Here is a 19,800-nt window from a genome sequence, read left to right on the forward strand (position 1 = left end):
TCCTGTTGATTGTTCTCATCCTACCACACGCACTATTCGGCACTATATACACGACGATCTACATCCGTCAGCCCTGGACCCCACTGCATCGTGACGCTCATGCACTCCATGCATAATATCAGAGTTACTATACCTTTTACGGTCACGGAAAGCCCCATCGGGGAGACATGTTTGCATCAGCCGACAGATTCATGAGTACTATTGAAACTAATGATTGAAACCCCCACATGCTAGTACACAATCACATTGATCGATATAGGCTTCCAACCAACCATTCTGCCTATGAGGCACTTCTTCGATCATTATGTCTCACAAATCCCAATAGCGCCGCCGATGCACAACGATCAACCCAACTTGCATGGGTTTCTAGGATCTTGCTAAAGCTAAAGCACTACCTTCAGTCTCATCACATGTCAGCTTACCAACTCGGCTATTCATACAAAGAAAGAGTGCGCCTAATTTTGTTCGATTCAATTGGGCTGAAACCAGTAGCCACAAGTTGAGCGAAAGACACTAAACAATCCATGTCAGGACATCCGAGTTAAGTGCCAACGCCGTAGACACGTAAACCTGGTAATTGCGCAAAAGGGCCTAGAGCAGCGCCCCTGTAGTATTACAAATTGTATCTGAGGCTGAACTGATTAACGCCACGATGATCTGCGTGAGGGGTTTTCTATAGTACATATACTATTATTGACTATGGTTTCTTTAGGTTTCACCTCATCCTAGCTCCTTATGGTCCGCTTGGGAATTGCCCGCAAGATTGAACCTGTTTAGCTGGGAGCAAGTAGGTTTCTTATTGGTGTTGAGGATAGTGAAAGATAACACCGGCCAGATACATGTAAATGATTTTCTTGGGCACCACTGGGCGAAGTGACCGATGTGACCGTGGATTGTATTGTACAGATGGGGTTGATAGTATACTTCAAAGACAAAACTCCGTCCCAAGCTCCTGCTATGGCTCGTACAAGTATTTGTGCCGATCCGGTTCGCACGGGAATCAACAGAACATTGAACCAGAATGAACAAACTGGCCAGAATAAAGAAGAGAAACAAGACGATGTGATGTGTGACAATGGTGCATCCCCATTACCGCTTGGGCCATTGTCTCCAGCCACGGCCATGACCTCTCTGTTATGCCGAGTCAGCATTGCTCTAACCACCTCAACGGGAAGGATCAATCGAGTACTAACCTGCTTCCACATCCGCACCATCTCTGGCATTCCTTCCATTGCCTTGCGACGGTCCTCCAGACGTGACTCCATGGTACGCTCCCACTTGTGACCCTTAACCTTATGACCAACACCAGTTCCCTTAACCTGCAAACCACGCTCTGCGCGCCGTGTCTCCTTGAATTCAGGTGACTTGCGACTGGGAGGGAGAAGTGCCCCCACATTGTATTTGATCGCCAGTTTCATCAGATCGGCTTGCTGGCGCAGCCCATATTTCGGTGCTTCCCATTTGCCGAATCGCTTATGCGGAAGAAATGGATTGCGGACTTCCTCGCTGGTAACGAGCAGTGCGCGTGAAGGAGTCCAGCCATGCTTCTTCTCTCCCGGGGCACCCTTCGCATCACGGTCTGGTGTGTATGGAGATTCTACCTTCGTTGGTACATAGCCCTCTCCATTCGCAGGGGCAGGACGGCGGACAGTTGCGGAGTGGACTTGTGGAGGATAACGAGCAAAGAAATTGACCAGACGTTGAGGAAGATTTTCCAACAGTGCACCCGCCTGCTTCGAAACTGACATGATGGATCAAGATGGTTTGTGATCCTAGTGTGCACAGGTGGTTCTGAGGTTGTTTGTGAGTGTTCTGGTCAAAAAGTTGATACCGCCCGGGCTCACGCCAAGGCCTTTAGATTATGCCTCAGGCGTCACGGCATAAAGTAGTATTTGCGCCTTGTTCCTAAGGCGTCAATAGGGTTTTCTGCCGTGCCGCCGATAGGTAATCGTCCACGGGTGGGTAGGGGGCCAGCCCCCGGGGCCCAAGCCTGAGCTTAGTCATTACGCGCACCGCCCGGCCTTCCAAGGTTAGGACACACCGCCTTGGCATACACCGCTCTCCACACCCCGGAAGGAGGGCCCGCGGGCGGTGGACTGGATAACCCAAAGATCCTCGCCTCAGGCATCAACAGTTCCTATCTTCGGCTCGCTTTTCAGTCTCGTTTCAGCCCCAGAATTTCTTCCCTTCGGAATCTTCATTGTTACCATCACTGTTATTTTATTAGGACTTGCAATCTTGTTCCTATAGTTTTATTCTGGGACCTCGATTTCTCGTGCGCATCCTCAGCACTGCGACGACCATGGCCGACTATCATCAGTACGGAGGCTCCGAAGAGGAGAATGCGGAGATTAGAAAACTCGAGACCGAGCTGGTACGTGTTCTACACGCATTTATGAATGTGTCCCTCGTTAACTTACGTGTTTATCCTTTACAGCTTGATGATCCTGACAATTTCGAAACCTGGGAGAAGCTGGTTCGCGCGGCGGAGGCCCTGGAGGGTGGAATAAATCGCAATTCCAGCCCCCAGGCCATCACAACCGTCCGCTCAGCTTATGACCGGTTCCTCGCCAAGTTCCCCTTGCTCTTTGGATACTGGAAGAAGTATGCCGACCAAGAGTTCTCCATCACCGGCACTGAGGCCGCTGAGATGGTATGCATGCGGAACCCTTAGGCACCAGCCTCTTCTTTTCTATGGATTCGTATTAATATTGTCGCTCTAGGTCTATGAACGAGGCATTGCTAGCATTTCGCCGTCCGTTGATCTTTGGACCAACTATTGTTCGTTCAAGGCAGAGACTTCGCACGATTCCGACATCATTCGAGAGTAAGTGAGAGTAGAGATGGTCTTCTTCCCTTTCCCTATAACCGTTACCAACGCAGCTCGCGAAAGTTCTCGTGGTGCCGGTCACATATGTTTCCTGGGTATTTCAATATCCAGTTGGTTTCATTGTTGATGGGTGAGAGACCGCTCGCTGCTTTGCTTCCCCTGATCTAAGTGGAGTTTACTTCTCACCCATAGCTCACTCAGGCTGCATTTCTCCTTTGATTGGCCGAGTCACCACCTTGCATTGAAGTCCAATGAATAGTCTCGTTCGATGGCCATTTACGGAACACTGGATGTCCACCTATCCCTTAGCTTCATCCACCACACTCATTTGATTACTTGGGGTTTCACAACAGGGCAGAGTTTCCTGCTCATGTTTGCCATCTTCAATATCCCGTTCTTGTCTCCTGCCACTCCTATCCCACCTATCAGGCCCATGTTTCTGCAGCATGCTAACTTAAATACCCACCAGGCTTTTCGAACGGGGTGCGAGCAGTGTGGGTCTTGATTTCCTTTCCCATCCCTTCTGGGATAAGTACATTGAGTTCGAGGAGCGAGTTGAGGCCCACGACAAGATCTTTGCCATTCTTGGACGTGTCGTCCACATCCCAATGCACCAGTATGCTCGTTACTTCGAGCGTTACCGTCTGATGGCGCAAACCCGCCCCTTGTCCGAGCTCGCTCCAGCAGAGATCATGGCCGCATTCCGCGCTGAGATCGAAGCTGCATCGTCCCAGCCGGCTCCTGGTGCCAAGGCTGAGGCCGAGATTGAGCGGGATCTCCGGCATCGTGTGGACACTTACCACGTCGAGATTTTCACGAATACCCAAACCGAGACGACCAAGCGCTGGACTTTTGAATCGGAGATTAAGCGTCCCTACTTCCATGTTACTGAGCTCGATGAAGGCCAGTTGATGAACTGGAAGAATTACCTTGACTTCGAGGAAGCCGAGGGTTCGTTCTCCCGGACTCAGTTCTTGTATGAGCGGTGCCTAGTCACTTGTGCCCATTACGACGAGTTCTGGCTCCGATACGCTCGCTGGATGGCTGCTCAGCCTGGCAAGGAAGAAGAGGTACGGATCATATACCAACGTGCCTCGTATCTCTACGTCCCAATTGCCAATCCCACTGTCCGACTCCACTATGCCTACTTCGAAGAGGTGTCAGACCGCGTGGACGTGGCGAAAGATATCCACAATGCCATTCTTATGCACCTCCCCAGCCATGTCGAAACGATCATCTCGCTCGCCAATATGTGCCGTCGTCATGGAGGTCTTGATGCGGCCATTGAAGTCTACAAGACACAATTGGATTCGCCAGAGTGCGAAATGGCCACAAAGGCTGCCCTCGTTGCCGAGTGGGCCCGCCTTTTATGGAAGATCAAGGGCAGCCCTGACGAGGCTCGCAAAGTTTTCCACGAGAATCAGCATTACTATCTCGACAGCCGACCCTTTTGGGGAAGCTACCTCGTCTTTGAAATCGAGCAACCCACCAGCGCGGCTACCGAGTCGGTTCAGTATGAACGTATCAAGCAGGTCATTGCTGACATCCGATCCAAGAGCGTTCTGCAAGTCGATGCTGTCAAGGAGCTTGTGCAAATCTACATGACATACCTTCTCGAAAGGGGCACCAAGGATACCGCAAAGGAATATTTGACCCTGGATCGCGAAATCTATGGCCCTTCATCCGTTGCTTCTGTTCGGACTGGCGGCAATGCGGCGGTGCACCCCATCCCCGCAGCCGCACAGTTTGTGCCAGTTCCTCAGACGCAGCCCATGCCTGATGACCCCGCGGCTGCTGCAAAGGCATATGCCTACTACCAACAGGCCGCAGCGAACGGTACAACTGCTTGAATTATGTGCACGGCCCCTTAAGCCGATGACTTCAAGCATAGATACGTTTCTTCACGAATGGGTTGGTTTCTGGAAGTTCTGCTGGTGCCTTTTCTTTCGGTGTTTTTGTCTTTGTTACTTACCCTGGCATATTGATTCACCTGGGTGGGTGAGTTCCTTTTTCATGTAGTATCATCCCCGTTGCCCGTGTTGGGCAACCTTCCCTTCCTCCCGTTGTCTAGCGATTTTGACGCAACTTAAAGACAGCTTCTTCTCACTTTTGTCAGATGTACTGGTGTCTAGTCCCTTCTTGGAGCTTTACACAGGTTTGTGGCCAATTCGAGATTGGATCCTTCGGGACCAATTGTATTCTAAGGTGGCTTGTTTTTCCACTGAAAATTAATTCCAATTGCTTCAAATTGATCCGTCGGCGAGTGTATTAACGTTGCTAGACTTAAACGCAACTACAACCAGATTGTTGGAGTAAATTGTAGTTGCATATGTATAATACTCCGTAGTTGCCCCAGTTCGACTATGTACAGGGGCCCACTGTTAGCCGTGATCACATGGAGATAGTAGATAGTAGATAGATAATATCACGTGATACCCTCACGTGACTACGCGTTTGGCTCTTATCATATTCCGTAGAAATTCAATATCACTTCCTTCTCGTCTCGAGTTCAGTGGTTTCATTAGCCCTCATTTTTCCCACATACGCAAGTCATGACCAACGGCTCTGAGGGATTCCCTCCGCTCCCTCCCCCAGATCCAGTGGAGCGCCCGCCCAGCCCGCCTCCGCCTCCCCCAGAGGACTTGGCCGCTCCTCCACCGCCGCCAGACAGCATCGCCCCTCCACCTCCCCCCGATGATGTGCCACCCCCGCCCCCAGTCGAGACCCAGAAGAAGCAGAAGCTAGGATGGGGCGCAAAGAAACCGACTGTCACTCCGCTGAGTGTGGAGGACTTGATACGCAAGAAGAAAGAAGCAGATGCGGCAACGGCAAAGGTAAGCTTTTCCTACTCTGAGGATGATGAAATACGTGACGCAAGATTTGGTGACTTATACTTACGTTTACCTCTTTCTATAGCCTAAATTTTTGTCTAAAGCTCAACGAGAGAAACTCGCGCTGGAGAAACGGGCGCAAGAGGTGGAGGCAGAGCGGCAAGCTAAGGCCCGCACCAACGGCACTGATTATAACGGTTTCCCACCTGAGCCACCGTCTGTGAGGCCTCAAGCGCCTCGCAATATCCGGGAGGAACGTCATGTACCCACCGGGCCGCGAGCGATGCGCGATGAACCTTCGACTGGACCTAGTGGTATGCGGAAGGGAGGCCGGCAGCACAATCAGTTCAATCGCGACCAGGATATGCTGCCACCCCCATCCAAGACTAAAGGCGAAAAGCGTCTAACGGAAGAAGACGAAGCTGCAGCGCTGGCTACGTTGACCAAGCACCGATACATGGGAGCCGACCAGACGTCTAACTTCTCGGCAAAGAAGAAGCGCAAGCGTACCGCAGACCGCAAGTTCAACTTCGAGTGGAACACCGAGGAAGACACGAGTGGCGACTATAACCCCCTATACCAAAAACGACAAGAAGCCAACTTCTTCGGCCGGGGGCGTTTGGCAGGCTTTGGCGATGATGTCGCCGATGATGTCGCGCGCAAATACGCAGAAGCATTGGCGACCCGCGATCAGGAAGCCGGTAGTGTGCGAGCCCAACAAATGCTGGATATGGAACGCCAGCGACGTGATGGTAGTAGTCGCACACAGATTGACAAGCATTGGAGTGAGAAGGACTTGAGCCACATGCGCGAGCGAGACTGGCGTATTTTCAAGGAAGATTTCAATATTGCCACCAAAGGTGGAAGCGTCCCTAATCCCATGCGTTCATGGGAGGAAAGTCCATTACCGAAGCGCTTGTTGGAGCTTGTTGATCGTGTCGGATATAAGGACCCAACAGCTATTCAGCGCGCGGCTATCCCCATCGCTATGCAGTCGCGTGACCTGATTGGTGTCGCCGTGACAGGTTCCGGTAAAACCGCCGCATTCCTACTCCCACTTTTGTCCTATATCTCGGACCTACCGCGGCTTGACGAGAACGAGTGGCGCAAAAACGACGGACCATATGCTATCGTTCTAGCACCCACACGTGAATTGGCGCAGCAGATCGAGATCGAAGCCAAAAAGTTCACGCAGCCCCTTGGATTCAACGTGGTCAGTATTGTCGGTGGCCACTCGCTTGAAGAGCAAGCATTTAGCCTACGCAATGGCGCCGAAATCATCATTGCCACCCCTGGTCGTCTGGTCGACTGTATCGAACGTCGCATGCTAGTCCTCAGCCAGTGTTGCTACGTGATTATGGACGAAGCAGATCGCATGATCGATCTTGGATTCGAAGAACCCGTCAACAAGATCCTGGATGCCCTCCCCGTCACGAACGAAAAGCCCGATACAGAGGACGCAGAAGATTCAACGGCAATGAGCAAATACCAGTACCGCCAGACCATGATGTACACAGCCACTATGCCTGCAGCAGTCGAGCGCATTGCTCGCAAGTACCTCCGCCGACCAGCCATTATCACCATCGGTGGCGTCGGTGAAGCCGTCGACACAGTTGAGCAGCGCGTGGAGATGATCTCTGGCGAAGACAAACGCAAGAAGCGCCTCGGCGAAATCCTCTCATCAGGCGAGTTCCGTGCCCCGATTATCGTGTTCGTCAACATTAAGCGAAACTGTGATGCCATCGCTCGCGAAATCAAGTCAATGGGCTTCTCCTCGGTCACTCTACACGGCTCCAAAACTCAAGACCAGCGTGAAGCCGCGCTCGCATCCGTGCGCAATGGCTCAACAGAAGTTCTCGTCGCAACTGACCTCGCAGGAAGAGGTATCGATGTGCCGGACGTGTCACTGGTCGTTAACTTCAACATGGCGACCTCGATCGAAAGTTACACTCACCGTGTCGGTCGTACTGGTCGTGCCGGAAAGAGTGGTGTTGCTATCACCTTCCTGGGCAGCGAGGATAGCGATGTTATGTACGTTACACTCCTTTTTCTCCCTTTTACATTTCCTCGTGGTCTCAATTTACTAATACTTCTACAGGTACGATCTCAAACAAATGCTAATCAAATCACCCATCTCGCGTGTCCCCGAGGAACTGCGCAAGCACGAAGCGGCGCAATCCAAGCCCTCGCGCGGTCCTGGCGGGAAGAAGATCGAGGACAGTTCTGGGTTTGGAGGCAAGGGAGGGTGGGCATAAGCCTCTCTGCTATGTCTCTCTTCTTTCTGTATTATCTTCCCTCGATACCACCCCTCTTTTTCGTCTGCAAGGTGTTTCAGTGTACGTTTGGCGGCCAGGATGGCCATATGAGGTGTTTTCAAGGCAATCAAATACGCCATTCATGACTCCCGAGAGGCTTTTATGCCATTTGTCTCAAAAATCTAGTCGCCTGTTGCTAGTATCATGTAGTTATGTAGTTATTGCAATCAGGGCAGATACCTATCAATCTAGCCCTAGTCAATATAAGCACTTGCTCTACAAGATATTGAATAACTGAGTAGAGTATGATTTTAGCTCAAATAAGCACATCCCGTGTGCTCTCTGTAGATGACAACGTAAAAATAATGTGCAGTCGAAGGAAAGTTCGAGCTGCGAGCTCTGAAAGACCAAGAACCCCCGTGCATCCAAGAGATATATGAACATTGTTCAGTCACTTTTGTCTAGATTTACAGCTTGCTCTGGAGATAGCTGTTGCTGCTCAGCCACTGCTCAACATCGTCACGGTCACGCTTGAGCCAGTTGATCTTGGCGCGGATGGCGTCAAGGCTCTGCTCAACGGCACGGTCGAAGCCCTGCGAGAAAGATTCAAATTAGTAAATTTTACAAAGATATGGATTTCGGTGAGGGCCTTGGTGAGTAACTAACCTTAGTGTCCTTGGAGGCGAAGAAGTCCTCAACGTCCTTCAGCTGTGCCTCAGTGCAGAAGCTGGCAGTGGTAAGCTGGACAACAGTGCCCAACATGCCGAGACCGGGAGGAAGACGCTTGTAGATGTCATCCCAGTTAGACTTGAGCCAGTTCCAGCGGCCCTCGATACCAGCCGGGTGGCTGCGGAGACCGCCAAGAGGCATATAAATATCCTGGCTCTTGACCTCGTCGCTCATAGCAAGACCAAGCGTGCGCTTGATAAGCTCAGGGTCCTCAGAGGCACCGAGGCAGCGCAGGGCGGTGGTCTTCTCGTCCGAAGTCGGGGCGCGGCGGGAGCGCTCCAGGACCACTTCGTACTCCTTGAGACCACCGTGCTTCAGGGCAATGGTGAAAACACTACCACGGATGTTAGGGTGGATGGCGGAGAGGTCGCCGGCAGAGTAGCGGGTAAACATGTCCAAGGCGGCCTTGACAACAACGGGGTCCTCGGCCATACCGGCAGAGCCGAACATAAGAGCCTTGAACTGTTGCAGGATGTGATCATCGTTCTCAGGGAACTCCCAGCCGATCTCGTGGGCCTTGGGGGCAACAAGCGCGCGCTGGAAGGCCTTGAGGGCGTCCTTTGTCTTGTCGTCCTCGAAGAGCCAAGCAGCACGCAGGGTGCCGATGCGGGTCAGGATCTCGTTCCAAACAACAAACTCTGACTCAGTATCGAGACCCTGGAGCAAGGAAAGCATACCAGAGGTGCGCTGGAAGCCAGAAGAAGCCAGAGCACCCGAGTCGGCGATCATGCCGGCACGGTCCTCGACACTCAGGCGGCCGTCACGAGCAGCCTGGCCAAGCTTCTTAAGACGCTCAGGGCTGTATGAGGTGCGGAAGATGGCAGAGTGATCAGCATTAAGCTTGAAGAAGTCAAGGTCAGGAACGGGGAAGTCACGCTCGCGCTCAGTCAGCATGGTCTCTTCGTCAATACCCTTATCGGTGCGCAGACCAAGCATGACAGGGAAAAGAGTCTGATCTTCCTCGGGACGAACGTCACCGGTGCGCAGGAAACGGTTCTGCTTCACGTGAATGGAAGAATTTTCCTTGTTCTCGGTGACACTGAGGACAGGGAAGCCAACGTTCTTAGTCCAGATATCCATGACGGACTGCACGGGCTTTCCGCTGGCATCAGCAAGAGCAGCCCACAGATCACCGGTCTCGGTGTTACCATAGGCGTGCTTCTTAATGTAGTTGCGGACACCCTGGAGGAAGACATCTTCGCCCAGGTACTTTGAGATCATGCGCAGGACAGAGGAACCCTTGGAGTAGGAGATGGCATCGAAGATCTGGTTGATCTCATCGGCACGCTTGACGGGCACCTCAATGGGGTGGCTGCTACGCAGCGAGTCAAGCGAAAGAGCACTCTGCAAGTTGTCGATAACGTAAGTCTGCCAAACCTTCCACTCGGGGTAGAAGACGTTGCAAGAGTACCACGACATCCAGGTGGCGAAACCCTCGTTGAGCCACAATCCATCCCAGAAGTCCATGGTGACCAAGTTTCCGAACCACTGGTGAGCCAACTCGTGCTGGACGGTCTCAGCGATGCGCTCCTTTCGGGACGCGCCACTGTTCTTCTCGTCCAGCAACACATCGACAATACGGTATGTGATCAGACCCCAGTTCTCCATGGCTCCGGCGCTGAAATCAGGGACGGCAACCATGTCCATCTTTGGCAGAGGGAAATCATTATCAAAGGCCTTCTCATAGAAGGCGAGAGTCTTGGCAGCAAGCTCCAATGAGAAACGGCCGTGCTCAATATCCTGGTCCGGGGTGGCGTACACACGAATGGGAACCCGGAAGCTCTTTGTCTCGATGTAGTTGAGGTTTCCGACAATGAAGGCAACGAGATAAGTGGACATGAGGGGCGAAGTGGTGAATTTCACAGCCTTCTTCGCACCACCCTGGACCTCGGTCTCGGTATCAACATCCATATTGCTCAAACAGGTCATGCTCTTATCGGCGACCAAAGTCACGGTGAACTTGGCCTTAAGGGCAGGCTCGTCGAAACAAGGGAAGGCCCGACGGGCATCCGTCGGCTCCATCTGAGAAGACGCAATGTACTTGGTCTCGCCATTCTCCTTGTATGATGAACGGTAGAAACCGGCCATGTTATCATTGAGAATACCAGTGAAGGTAAGCTTCAACTGGGCATCTGACCCCGCAGCGAGGGCCTGGTCGAACTTGATGGTTGCGGTCTGGTTATCCTTGTTGAAGGAGATTTCAGGCTTGGAGTCTACCACCGAGCCCTTGGCTGAAACAACTGCGCTGTGGATTTCAATCTCGTTGGAATTGAGGGTGACGAAATCGGTGTCTTCGTTCACATCGAGGCTAGACGTAGATGTTAGTGACTTATGCAACTATGCACATATGTACAAATGACATACTCAATGGTGACAGATCCCTCGTATGTGAACTTCTCAAAGTTGGGGTCCAGTGTCAAGTCATAATGCTGGGGCTTGACGTTTGTAGGTAGGACCTCACGTCCTTGGACGTTGGTTGACCCGGAGGTGTCCCGGCGTGAGCTACACATCCTGCGGTAGGAACAGTATCGTTTGGAGGTTTGTGATAGCGGAGAAGGAGAGCGGCGTTGAGTAATTGATCTAGGAACTGAAGCTTGAGGAGAGCGCGCGGAAACAAAGAGGGGGAGGGGAGATCTGGCGGAAAGAAGCGGTGGCTTTGCTTGCTGCAGAAGCACACGCGTGGAGAAGCGGCGCATCAGCTCCACGAACCCGAATACCGGGAGAAAAAGGAAAGAAAAGAGAGAAGGTAAAATAAAAGAGGTATTAGTATTAAATAATTAAATAGAACCAAATGCGAGATCAATTGAACCACGGACTTGATAACAATGGTCAACGAAGAAAAACATGAGATCAGAGTCCGGCAGATGGGAAGGCGGTGAATGTTAGTGGATCTTCTACTTTTCTGTTCTTTTTTTTTCTCTTCTTCTTTTCCTTCTTCCTCAACACGCAACTTCACCCAGTGGATGTCTAATCTCTATATGACAGACAACTGATTGGAAATGGCTTTTATGCTGTTTTATTGCAAGACAATATACCAGCAAGTTTGAGGGGCTCATGACAGTTTCAATCGATTCTCTTGGGTGGGCTACCATAGAAGACTGGAACATACAGCACCGCAGTTCATTATTCTGATGTCACAGCATGACAGGGCAGTTGACAATGAGGTCGAAAATAATCAATACATAATAAATGGATCTATTCCGGTATTATATATTACCTATTACTAGTAGTATTTGGCGGGAATTTCTTCCAAGTCACCATGACAAAATCTATCTCTCGAGTACATAAAAGAAGATCCAAAATTAAGCAATCCGATTTTTATCTCACACTCAGTATCTCTAAGAGTGCACTGCCTCGGCCTGTGGCAGTTTTGTAAAAACACTGCGAGACCATCCATCGGCATCCACAACGGACTCCTTGACGAGCACATACCCGCCAAATCGAGGCAACAACACAGCCCAGACAATGTAGTAGATTCCTCCGGCTGCGAAAAGTGCCAGGGCTACCACACAGTGCAGGTAGTATGGTAGCTGTTCGTACACGTTCTGGCCCTCGCTGGGCGGCACATATGGCGCAATCGCGAGGTACAGGTTCGAGAGCATGAAGAAGATGGTGACGGGTAGGGTGGCACGGACTCCAGGATTCCAGTTCGGGTAATTTTTCTCTTTGGTGAGGTAGATGTGAACGAGGCCAGCGGCGACGAAGAAGTTGACAATTGCAAGGGGGTAAGAGATGAGGCTGGGACAATTGGTCAGCAATGATCTCGCGGGTGTCTGTAGAAATCACATACTTGACGAGGAAGTTGTATGCATCACCGGGAGGGGGTGCGAGCATAATAATGACCGAAACAAGATAGTGCTCAAGCAGACCAGCCGCTGGAGAGTGGAAAGGCCAGTTGCTAGCCCAGATCTTGGAAAAGGGCAAGACACCTTCACGGCCGAGCTCTTGAACAACTGCATCGATATCATATTAGTATATCGTTCAATCGTTCGAATGTGCAAGCGGGAATACATACTTCGTCCTTGTGAGAAGATAACGGATAACACATTGCCAAATGCAGAGAGAGCCACAAAGACCGACATGACTTTTTCGGCCTGTTTGCCAAACATGTTTCTGAAGAACACGGCGGCCACAATGCTGCCAGACGAAAGCATATCTTCTTTCGATACAGCGGCGAAGTAGGCGATGTTGACAAACATATACAAAATGCCAACAGAAACGATAGCAACGGGGGCTGCAATCTTCAAGGTGCGGGCTGGGTTCTTCGTCTCGCTCAGGGCCTATAGATGCAATTAGCAATGTGATCAATATACACAACTCGTATCTTCGTGTCCTTACATAGTTGGCATTCGAGTAGCCAATGAAGGACCAAATAACGTTGTACAGCGCCATAACAATTCCGTATCCGCTTCCCTTGGTGCCTTCGAAGGCATTGGTGAAGTTATGCGGCCTCTCGGCTTTTGTGTGGCCACCAAGTGCTACCCAACCAGAAACAATGATGAACACGACGATGATCAACTTGATGATACCAAGCGCATTCTGAAGACGGATACCCCATTTCAGGGCAACGGAGTGGATAATAAAGGCGGCAGTGAGACAAGCCATGCCAATTCCACGCTGATTCCATCGTCCGACCTCAATGTCTGCTGCATTGAGGATATATTGACCGAAGACAACGCTGTTACTTGCTGCCCATCCGAGTAACACGGCATAGGCGGCAAACATGGCAGTGGCCAAGAACTTGGGCTTTGTGTAAACATATTCGAGGTAATTCTTCTCGCCTCCGTTTCTATACAGCAACAGGTTAGTCAGACATGTCTTGCCTTTGATACTTTCGTCCTATTAGATGACATACCTTGGAATTGCAGTTCCCCATTCTAGATATACTGCTGTCCCAGCCAGAGCAATTACAGTGCCGATAACCCACATAAACAGCGAGAGACCGACACTGCCGCTCAATTCAAGGATAGTACTCGGTGTGGCGAAGATACCCGTACCAATAACCCGATTAAAGATCAAGAGGGCAGCACTAAAAATTCCAATCTGACGACGGTTCTCGGGGGTCGCCTCAAAGACATTTCCTTCGTCTGAAAACGGAACAGGTTAGAAATGTCACTCAAGCACCACTCAATCTCACCAGGGAGAACATACACAATCCCGAAATACCATCCGCTCGGCGGAGGCCATCATCTCCCGCTGGTTTTGTATCAAATACTGGCGACTTATTAGAAGCCTCAACAACAGGATCAACCCGTTCAGCCATATTATGTTAGTTTGTAACTGATCGAGTCACTGTCCACACGTGGAACTGATCGACGAGTATTTGTATTCAGTTGAGCTTTCGAGAAGCGAATTTAATACGGCTAGCAACGGCGCAGAAATGAGGTGCTAGCACTAAATTTGATGCCATAGGTCATTGCGGCTGGGCAGTGTCTTATACTACCTTGGAAAATGAAATTGTAAGACCACAACCACCAGATCCAGGCAAAGGTCCCACCAGAGTTGGTGGATTTTTCCCGCAGAACCTGACCCACATGTCTGGAAGAATTCCAGAAGCCTTGGGCAAGGCAACGGGCTACCACCGCACTATCATCGCACCATCGCCTAGCCAGGCCGAATATAATTTCTAACGTTACATTCCAGAGGAGTTGGCAACCCAATTAGACATATGTTTGTCTTGGAAAGGAATAATAGCAACACATGATTCATGTCGTCTGCATTAAACATCATGGCGCAATATACAACGTAAGGGAAAAGGAAAAGAAAAGCCTCGGAGACCGGCCATGCCGTGCGTGGCCAGTGGGCTGCCGAGAATCCATATATCTTGGGGCCGGGCCGTGGTAAAATTGCGGCGAACATGGTTTATATAATTCATGATTCCGTTAATCGTTTATTGGGGAATGCAAAGATGTTTGAAAAATGGAGTACAAAAGGTTTGAGGCAATCGTTTAGGGCACTCCAGCACGTGTCAGGTAAATCACATAAAATCATATAAATCACATAAATATCATGATTGAGGGAATATAAAGTGCCTAGAAAAAGCCAAGAGGCAAAAACCCGCAAGACTTTAAATGAAAAAAGAAGAAATTTAGAAACTATGACACATAGTCAAGCACGCCATCTTTAGGGTTATTTGCGTTTGGAAGTTGGTAGATCTTTGCCAAGATTAGCCTAAAATAACCCTGAGGGACCACATCTGATACTCGAAATGATACCCTACTCCATATTATATAGCTTCAGTGGATCGTATATAGCTTCAAGTTGTTTACAACATACGGGATAGAGATCAAACATGTAAATGAGTTTCCTCAATTTCTCTATGTACAATACATCTGGCCATATCTGCACCAAATCCAATCTTGGAGCATCCTACGCCATGACCTTGCGTTCCCAATCCAAAAAAAAAAAACTCGAGTGCCAATCTGTATACCGTGGGTCCCCGGGTCAAACGCCAATCCCAACGAAAAGAGAAAAAAAAAATAGGCAAGAAAAAAGAGGAATAAGACAAGACATGACAAGAACTAACATGAATAAGAACTCCCCTGGTCTCGTGCTGTGGGATATATGGCAAAACGTGAACTGAAAAAATAGACGGACAAACAAATATGAACGAAGAAATTAGTGTCTCCGTAGAGATGCAAATGGCAGATAAATGGCAGGAACATGACCCTGGAGCTAGCCAGAGGCTACCTTATATAAGAGGGTGGGGTAAAAAGGGGGTCAATTGTTAGCGTCGTGAGTTAACCTTATACTTGCAAGGCTAATATCATGACGCTACTGAATTGAAATCTCGTAATAACTCCCAATAGATTTGGTCAAAAAGTTGGGGAACAAAGTACTCATCTGGGCGGTGTCACCCCCGTGGAATATGCAACAGGAGAAATAGTGGATGTAGGTGTCTTGCCTGCACTGCCCACCGTCGGAGTCGGCACCGAGGATCGCTTGGATAGAACAGCTACCTTCTTCCGAACAGAGGCGAGGCGGCCACGCATACTAGATACGACTGGATCAATGTGTGAGTTTTCGGTCAGTTTTATGGGTGGATTCAGATAAGACTCACGTTTGACAACGACCTGCCGATCCTCCACCTGCAGCTCGTCCAGAATGACCTTGTCGCCAGGTTGCGAGCCGCTTTGCCGTTCAATGTTGCTACCGGGCATAGATCGCATTCCGTCATCCTCAAGCACAGCTTCGAGCATACGGATCGCAGTAACGTATGTGATCTCACAGTTGGCAAGATCTTCGCCGGTCAATTCATTGATGGCAGCCGCCCGGCTCATCTCAAGTGCGCGGTCATACATCAGCCTCTCTGCTGTGACGCCAGGGCTCACCACTACGTCGGCCGTTGAGCTTGAGCCTGCGGTAGAGCCAATGGAATGGTTATCCGGATGGCTAGGGTGATCTGGTGGCAATCGCCGTTGTCCCTCAATGAGCTTTAGGCGCACAAATTCGGCTTTTTCGATAACCTCATTGAACCGACTCCGCACCCATTGCACAACATAGTTGATCCGGGTACCGGCCACTGCGCTCATGCTGTCTTTGGTAGGAGACTCCCCATAGACCTCTTCCCGATTCTTGCGTGACCACCAAGCTCCAGCGATGTCCATTGACTTTGCAAGTAAGGACAAAGCCTTGACGTACAGTACCAAAGCTTCCTCGGACAATGTAACGATGGCATCGACTGTCAGGCCATCATCGGGATCGGCAGAGTCTGGTTCAATGTTCGTATCCATTGGTCTCGCAGACGGGTCAGTCGGCGCCGAAGGTGCTAGCGGGATAAGCTGTTTATATTTGACCTCAGCAAATCCGAAGACAACATCACTACGCGTAGCACATTCCTCGATTGCCTGGACTGCCTTGCAATCTTCGTCGGCAGTTGCGTTGGGTTTGGAGCCGTCTCCGGTGATCAAAAGACTAGCATGTGCAGGGGGGTAGGCGGGGAAAGGGTTGTAGGCTAGAGGCGGAGATCGCCCACCTTTGGTGATGGCAAGGGGAGGAGAGAAGCCCATTCCGAACAGACGACCGCTAGCCATGTTGAGTGCTTTCGAGATTGCCGAGGTCGCCGACGTAGGACTTTGCCCGTAACGTCGTTCGTAGGAATGCTGGCGCTGGTGTACGGAATCTGCTCGCGAACGACCCGAGACAACCTGCATGGCTTTAGCCGCATTCGCATGCGGAGAAGATGGTGATACCGTAGGTATGCCCTGTGTTGTTGCCCGACGGCTCCCGGCGCCAGTTTGCCCTGGTCGGGAAAGCCCGCCTTGAAGGCGTGGGCTATGAGCCAGTTCATCTGCAAAGGCGTTGACCTCCACGGCCCGCTTCTCAACCACAACATAGTCTCTCTCAAACGCCACTTCTTGTGCAGCGCGGTCCCGTGCTTCCTGAGCACGGACTGTTGAGTCACTCGCTTTGGGAGTGCCAGCGTAGGTATTCCGATTTCTCTGCCGATCCATGGCCGCAGAAGTTGCGTTGCGATCGGTGAGCTCCTGGCGTCCCGGAGCAGTGACGAGGCTGACAGGGCCAGGCCGTTGAGGTGGTGTACCTCCCGGTTGATACTCCCTGGCAATGCCTGAAGCAGGCCGATCAGCGCTTCCCACACGACGCATGTGCGTAGCGGTCGGCGGCGTTCCTGATTTTTGACGTGTTGCAACAGGTCTTTGGCCGGCAGGGTATGTAAATTTGTCCTCAGGACCAGTATCATAAGGGGATTCTTCGGCCTTTGCGACAAGCTGCCTCGGCTGTGGCGATTGCGGTGGCCCTGGGGCATCATCTGCCAGCAAGCCAGGAATCGGATCATTTATCACATTGTTGTTGAAGAAGTCGGGGAAGTTCAATCGCTCCACTGGGTTCCGTTTCAGAAGACCTCGGATCAGCCTTTTGATGTCATCTGACGCAGGGTTATCTTCAGGGAAGCGGATTCGGTCTTCTCCCTTCTCAATCTTTCGTAGCAACTCGACGTGATTTGTCGCCCGGAACGGTGGTCGGCCCACCACCATCTCATATAGCACAGTACCTACTGACCACAAGTCGGCTTTGGCATCATACTTCTCATACCGAAGAATCTCGGGTGCCATGTACAACGGAGATCCACAAAGGGTCTCTGCAAGTGAAGTGGCGGGTAGAGATCGAGCGAAGCCGAAATCAGCGATTTTGAGCATGGGGAGGGATTCGAGCCCCGTCGTGGGTTCGTAAGAGTCATCACTGCCTTTATAGGGAATCACTTGGGCATTCCCACTCCGATACGACGAAGGTGATGGGCACAGCAAGAGATTCTGTGGTTTGATATCTCGATGAATGAGGTTTCGGTCACGAAGGAATTTCAGTGCGCTTGACAGTTGTTTGAGGAAGTGCCGGGTAACCACCTCATTGAGCGAGGCGCCGGGTGGATTTGGATACTTTGCAATCATATCCCGAGTGTATTTATGTGATCCAAGAGTATCTCGGCGCTTGATGAACAGCGACAGATCCCCCAGCGCACAGTATTCCATAACCAAGTGAATGTGAGATGTTGATTCATGGCAGTCGATCAGGGCCACGATATGTGGGTGCTGCAGGCCCTTGAGGATATCGATCTCGGACGAAAGGTTTTCTTTGAGCTTTTTGTTAAGCTTCGACAAGTTTACGGACTTGATAGCTACATAGGTTTTCGTTTTCTACGTGATAGGAACTGATTAGCATCCATCACTTGACATATGAGAGGACATGAAATGACTCACTGTATGGACACCTTGATAGACCGTCGCAAAACTACCTCGCCCAATCTCATCGAGCCGCGTATAGCGACCGATGGACATTTCTGGGCGGGGGGGCTCGCGTGATCTCCTCGAATGTTGAGACGCCATAACGGCGGTGGGCACGCCAATGCCTGTTCTGTCTCTGATAGACTCGCGCTGGGGGGGAAATAAGGGATCCAGTCACACCCCAGCAACCACAACTACCTCAGCAGCAGCAATGAAAACGGTCGAGTCGAGAGGCCCATCAGGGGAGCTATGGAAAGGATGACGCTGCCTCCGGGAAGCCTGGAAGGACGAGGAACCGCCGGGAGAATGGGTCTGGGAAGGTACTGAAAAGGGGTGCCGTGGAACGAGACCGGTGAACTCGGGTATATTATAAGAGATGATGTTGATGTAGATGATGTATTGAAGGAAGCAAACACAAGTTGATCCAAAACACTTAAAGCGGTGAGAGGTGGTGATGCAGAATAGTCAAAATGGCGGGATGAAGATTCGAGTATAATATGGAGAGAACCAAAGATCTAGGGAGGCAAAATGACAGTCCTCATGAAAGAGCAAGATGATGTGATGGTGGAAGCGGGAAGAGGGCCCCAAGACCCAAGGTACTCCACGATTGGGGGGTGTGACCCAACGATAACGAGTGACAAGCGGCGATGATCGCGTAAGGCGGTCAGAAGAGCGGAGATGATCTGGAGTCTCGATAAGATGAAAACGTACAGAGAAATCTAGATAAAAAGGAAGAGATGAGAGCCAAATGATAGATGAAAATAAAAGAAAGAGCGAAATTATGAGATATATAGGATACAATCCTATTTAAAGCACCAGAAATCTGCGAGAAAAGAAGTCCAAATCGCAGCGATCTATGTCATGTGCTTATCGATTAGATAAGGCCGAGATCGGCAATGCAGATACCGAGATCTCCAGTATCCCTGTTACATACCAGAGACTTGAGGGTGAGGAATAGACGTATTCTGTGGGGTTAGATAAAATATTTAGTGTCTAGAGTCTATCAAGGGTCCTCTATATATGTCATCCCCAATATTCCCGCATTTTCCTGTATATTACGTCCAGTTTACAAGGTGGATGACGGATCACAAAACACTGAAACTGTACGGTGACGGAAGCTTATCTGCAGCCTATGACTCCCAGTCATGGCGCATCGGTTGGTCGAATTGAAGGAAAGGGGGGAAGCTAAGGTAAGGCAGATATGCAATAACGCGCCGCTAGTATAGGCATCCAAAAACGGTCTCTAGTTGAGTAGTCGAGGTTAATCTATACATCCTCGGGCTATGTACCCCACTATACTATACAAATGCCGCAGGGAAATGATAGGCCGATAATCACACGCAAACCTCCGAACAAAAAGGAAAGAAAAAAAAAGGTGGGAAATAAAAAGCAAACAGGTCGCGCATCTATACACA

The 19,800-nt window shown here is 50.5% G+C and overlaps 6 protein-coding genes across 6 annotated transcripts; 2 read left to right on the forward strand and 4 right to left on the reverse strand.

Moving 5' to 3' along the window:
* Positions 1 to 1,089: 1,089 nt before the first annotated feature.
* Positions 1,090 to 1,748, reverse strand: N7455_002494 (mitochondrial 54S ribosomal protein mL59; the record flags this gene model as incomplete). Its single annotated transcript, XM_040953249.2, has 2 exons — positions 1,090 to 1,131; positions 1,194 to 1,748. The coding sequence occupies 2 exons, from the start codon at positions 1,746 to 1,748 to the stop codon at positions 1,090 to 1,092; spliced, it is 597 nt and encodes a 198-aa protein (XP_040816135.1).
* Positions 1,749 to 2,191: 443 nt separating this feature from the next.
* On the forward strand, positions 2,192 to 4,680 carry N7455_002495 (putative mRNA splicing protein (Prp39); the record flags this gene model as incomplete). Its single annotated transcript, XM_040953394.2, has 4 exons — positions 2,192 to 2,374; positions 2,438 to 2,653; positions 2,724 to 2,827; positions 3,300 to 4,680. The coding sequence occupies exons 1-4, from the start codon at positions 2,303 to 2,305 to the stop codon at positions 4,678 to 4,680; spliced, it is 1,773 nt and encodes a 590-aa protein (XP_040816246.2). The 5' UTR covers positions 2,192 to 2,302.
* A 702-nt stretch (positions 4,681 to 5,382) lies between these two features.
* prp28 (mRNA splicing protein PRP28) lies at positions 5,383 to 8,053 on the forward strand (the record flags this gene model as incomplete). Its single annotated transcript, XM_040953374.2, has 3 exons — positions 5,383 to 5,664; positions 5,747 to 7,692; positions 7,760 to 8,053. The coding sequence occupies 3 exons, from the start codon at positions 5,383 to 5,385 to the stop codon at positions 7,914 to 7,916; spliced, it is 2,385 nt and encodes a 794-aa protein (XP_040816286.2). The 3' UTR covers positions 7,917 to 8,053.
* A 176-nt stretch (positions 8,054 to 8,229) lies between these two features.
* Positions 8,230 to 11,451, reverse strand: N7455_002497 (M1 family metallopeptidase). The gene is made up of 3 exons (XM_040953409.2): positions 11,010 to 11,451; positions 8,583 to 10,953; positions 8,230 to 8,509 (listed from the first exon to the last, which is right to left on the reverse strand). Exons 1-3 carry the CDS (start codon positions 11,339 to 11,341, stop codon positions 8,384 to 8,386), a joined length of 2,829 nt encoding a protein of 942 aa, XP_040816247.2. The 5' UTR covers positions 11,342 to 11,451; the 3' UTR covers positions 8,230 to 8,383.
* A 139-nt stretch (positions 11,452 to 11,590) lies between these two features.
* Positions 11,591 to 14,152, reverse strand: N7455_002498 (high affinity methionine permease). Its single transcript, XM_040953331.2, has 6 exons — positions 13,797 to 14,152; positions 13,501 to 13,732; positions 12,984 to 13,434; positions 12,661 to 12,925; positions 12,436 to 12,598; positions 11,591 to 12,383 (listed from the first exon to the last, which is right to left on the reverse strand). The coding sequence occupies exons 1-6, from the start codon at positions 13,906 to 13,908 to the stop codon at positions 11,984 to 11,986; spliced, it is 1,623 nt and encodes a 540-aa protein (XP_040816201.1). The 5' UTR covers positions 13,909 to 14,152; the 3' UTR covers positions 11,591 to 11,983.
* Positions 14,153 to 15,060: 908 nt separating this feature from the next.
* Positions 15,061 to 18,940, reverse strand: atg1 (serine/threonine protein kinase ATG1). The gene is made up of 3 exons (XM_040953457.2): positions 18,362 to 18,940; positions 15,706 to 18,298; positions 15,061 to 15,648 (listed from the first exon to the last, which is right to left on the reverse strand). Exons 1-3 carry the CDS (start codon positions 18,485 to 18,487, stop codon positions 15,485 to 15,487), a joined length of 2,883 nt encoding a protein of 960 aa, XP_040816140.2. The 5' UTR covers positions 18,488 to 18,940; the 3' UTR covers positions 15,061 to 15,484.
* Positions 18,941 to 19,800: the final 860 nt, after the last annotated feature.

The sequence above is a fragment of the Penicillium solitum genome (assembly GCF_028829755.1).
Source record: "Penicillium solitum strain IBT 25940 chromosome Unknown utg000001l_segment0_segment0, whole genome shotgun sequence".
Taxonomy (NCBI): Eukaryota; Fungi; Ascomycota; class Eurotiomycetes; order Eurotiales; family Aspergillaceae; genus Penicillium; species Penicillium solitum.

Excerpts from the sequence above, each read along its gene's own strand:
- N7455_002497 (XM_040953409.2), bottom strand. The coding sequence starts at position 11,341 with ATGCGCCGCTTCTCCACGCGTGTGCTTCTGCAGCAAGCAAAGCCACCG. Across the intron at positions 10,954-11,009 it reads GAGGGATCTGTCACCATTGA|CCTCGATGTGAACGAAGACA; the intron begins GTATGTCATTTG and ends ATCTACGTCTAG. Across the intron at positions 8,510-8,582 it reads TCGCCTCCAAGGACACTAAG|GGCTTCGACCGTGCCGTTGA; the intron begins GTTAGTTACTCA and ends TCTTTCTCGCAG.
- N7455_002498 (XM_040953331.2), bottom strand. The coding sequence starts at position 13,908 with ATGGCTGAACGGGTTGATCCTGTTGTTGAGGCTTCTAATAAGTCGCCA. Across the intron at positions 13,435-13,500 it reads TGGGGAACTGCAATTCCAAG|AAACGGAGGCGAGAAGAATT; the intron begins GTATGTCATCTA and ends GTTGCTGTATAG. Across the intron at positions 12,599-12,660 it reads TATCTTCTCACAAGGACGAA|TTGTTCAAGAGCTCGGCCGT; the intron begins GTATGTATTCCC and ends ATATCGATGCAG.
- atg1 (XM_040953457.2), bottom strand. The coding sequence starts at position 18,487 with ATGGCGTCTCAACATTCGAGGAGATCACGCGAGCCCCCCCGCCCAGAA. Across the intron at positions 18,299-18,361 it reads TCTATCAAGGTGTCCATACA|AAAACGAAAACCTATGTAGC; the intron begins GTGAGTCATTTC and ends CCTATCACGTAG. Across the intron at positions 15,649-15,705 it reads TCGGCAGGTCGTTGTCAAAC|TCGTATCTAGTATGCGTGGC; the intron begins GTGAGTCTTATC and ends ACATTGATCCAG.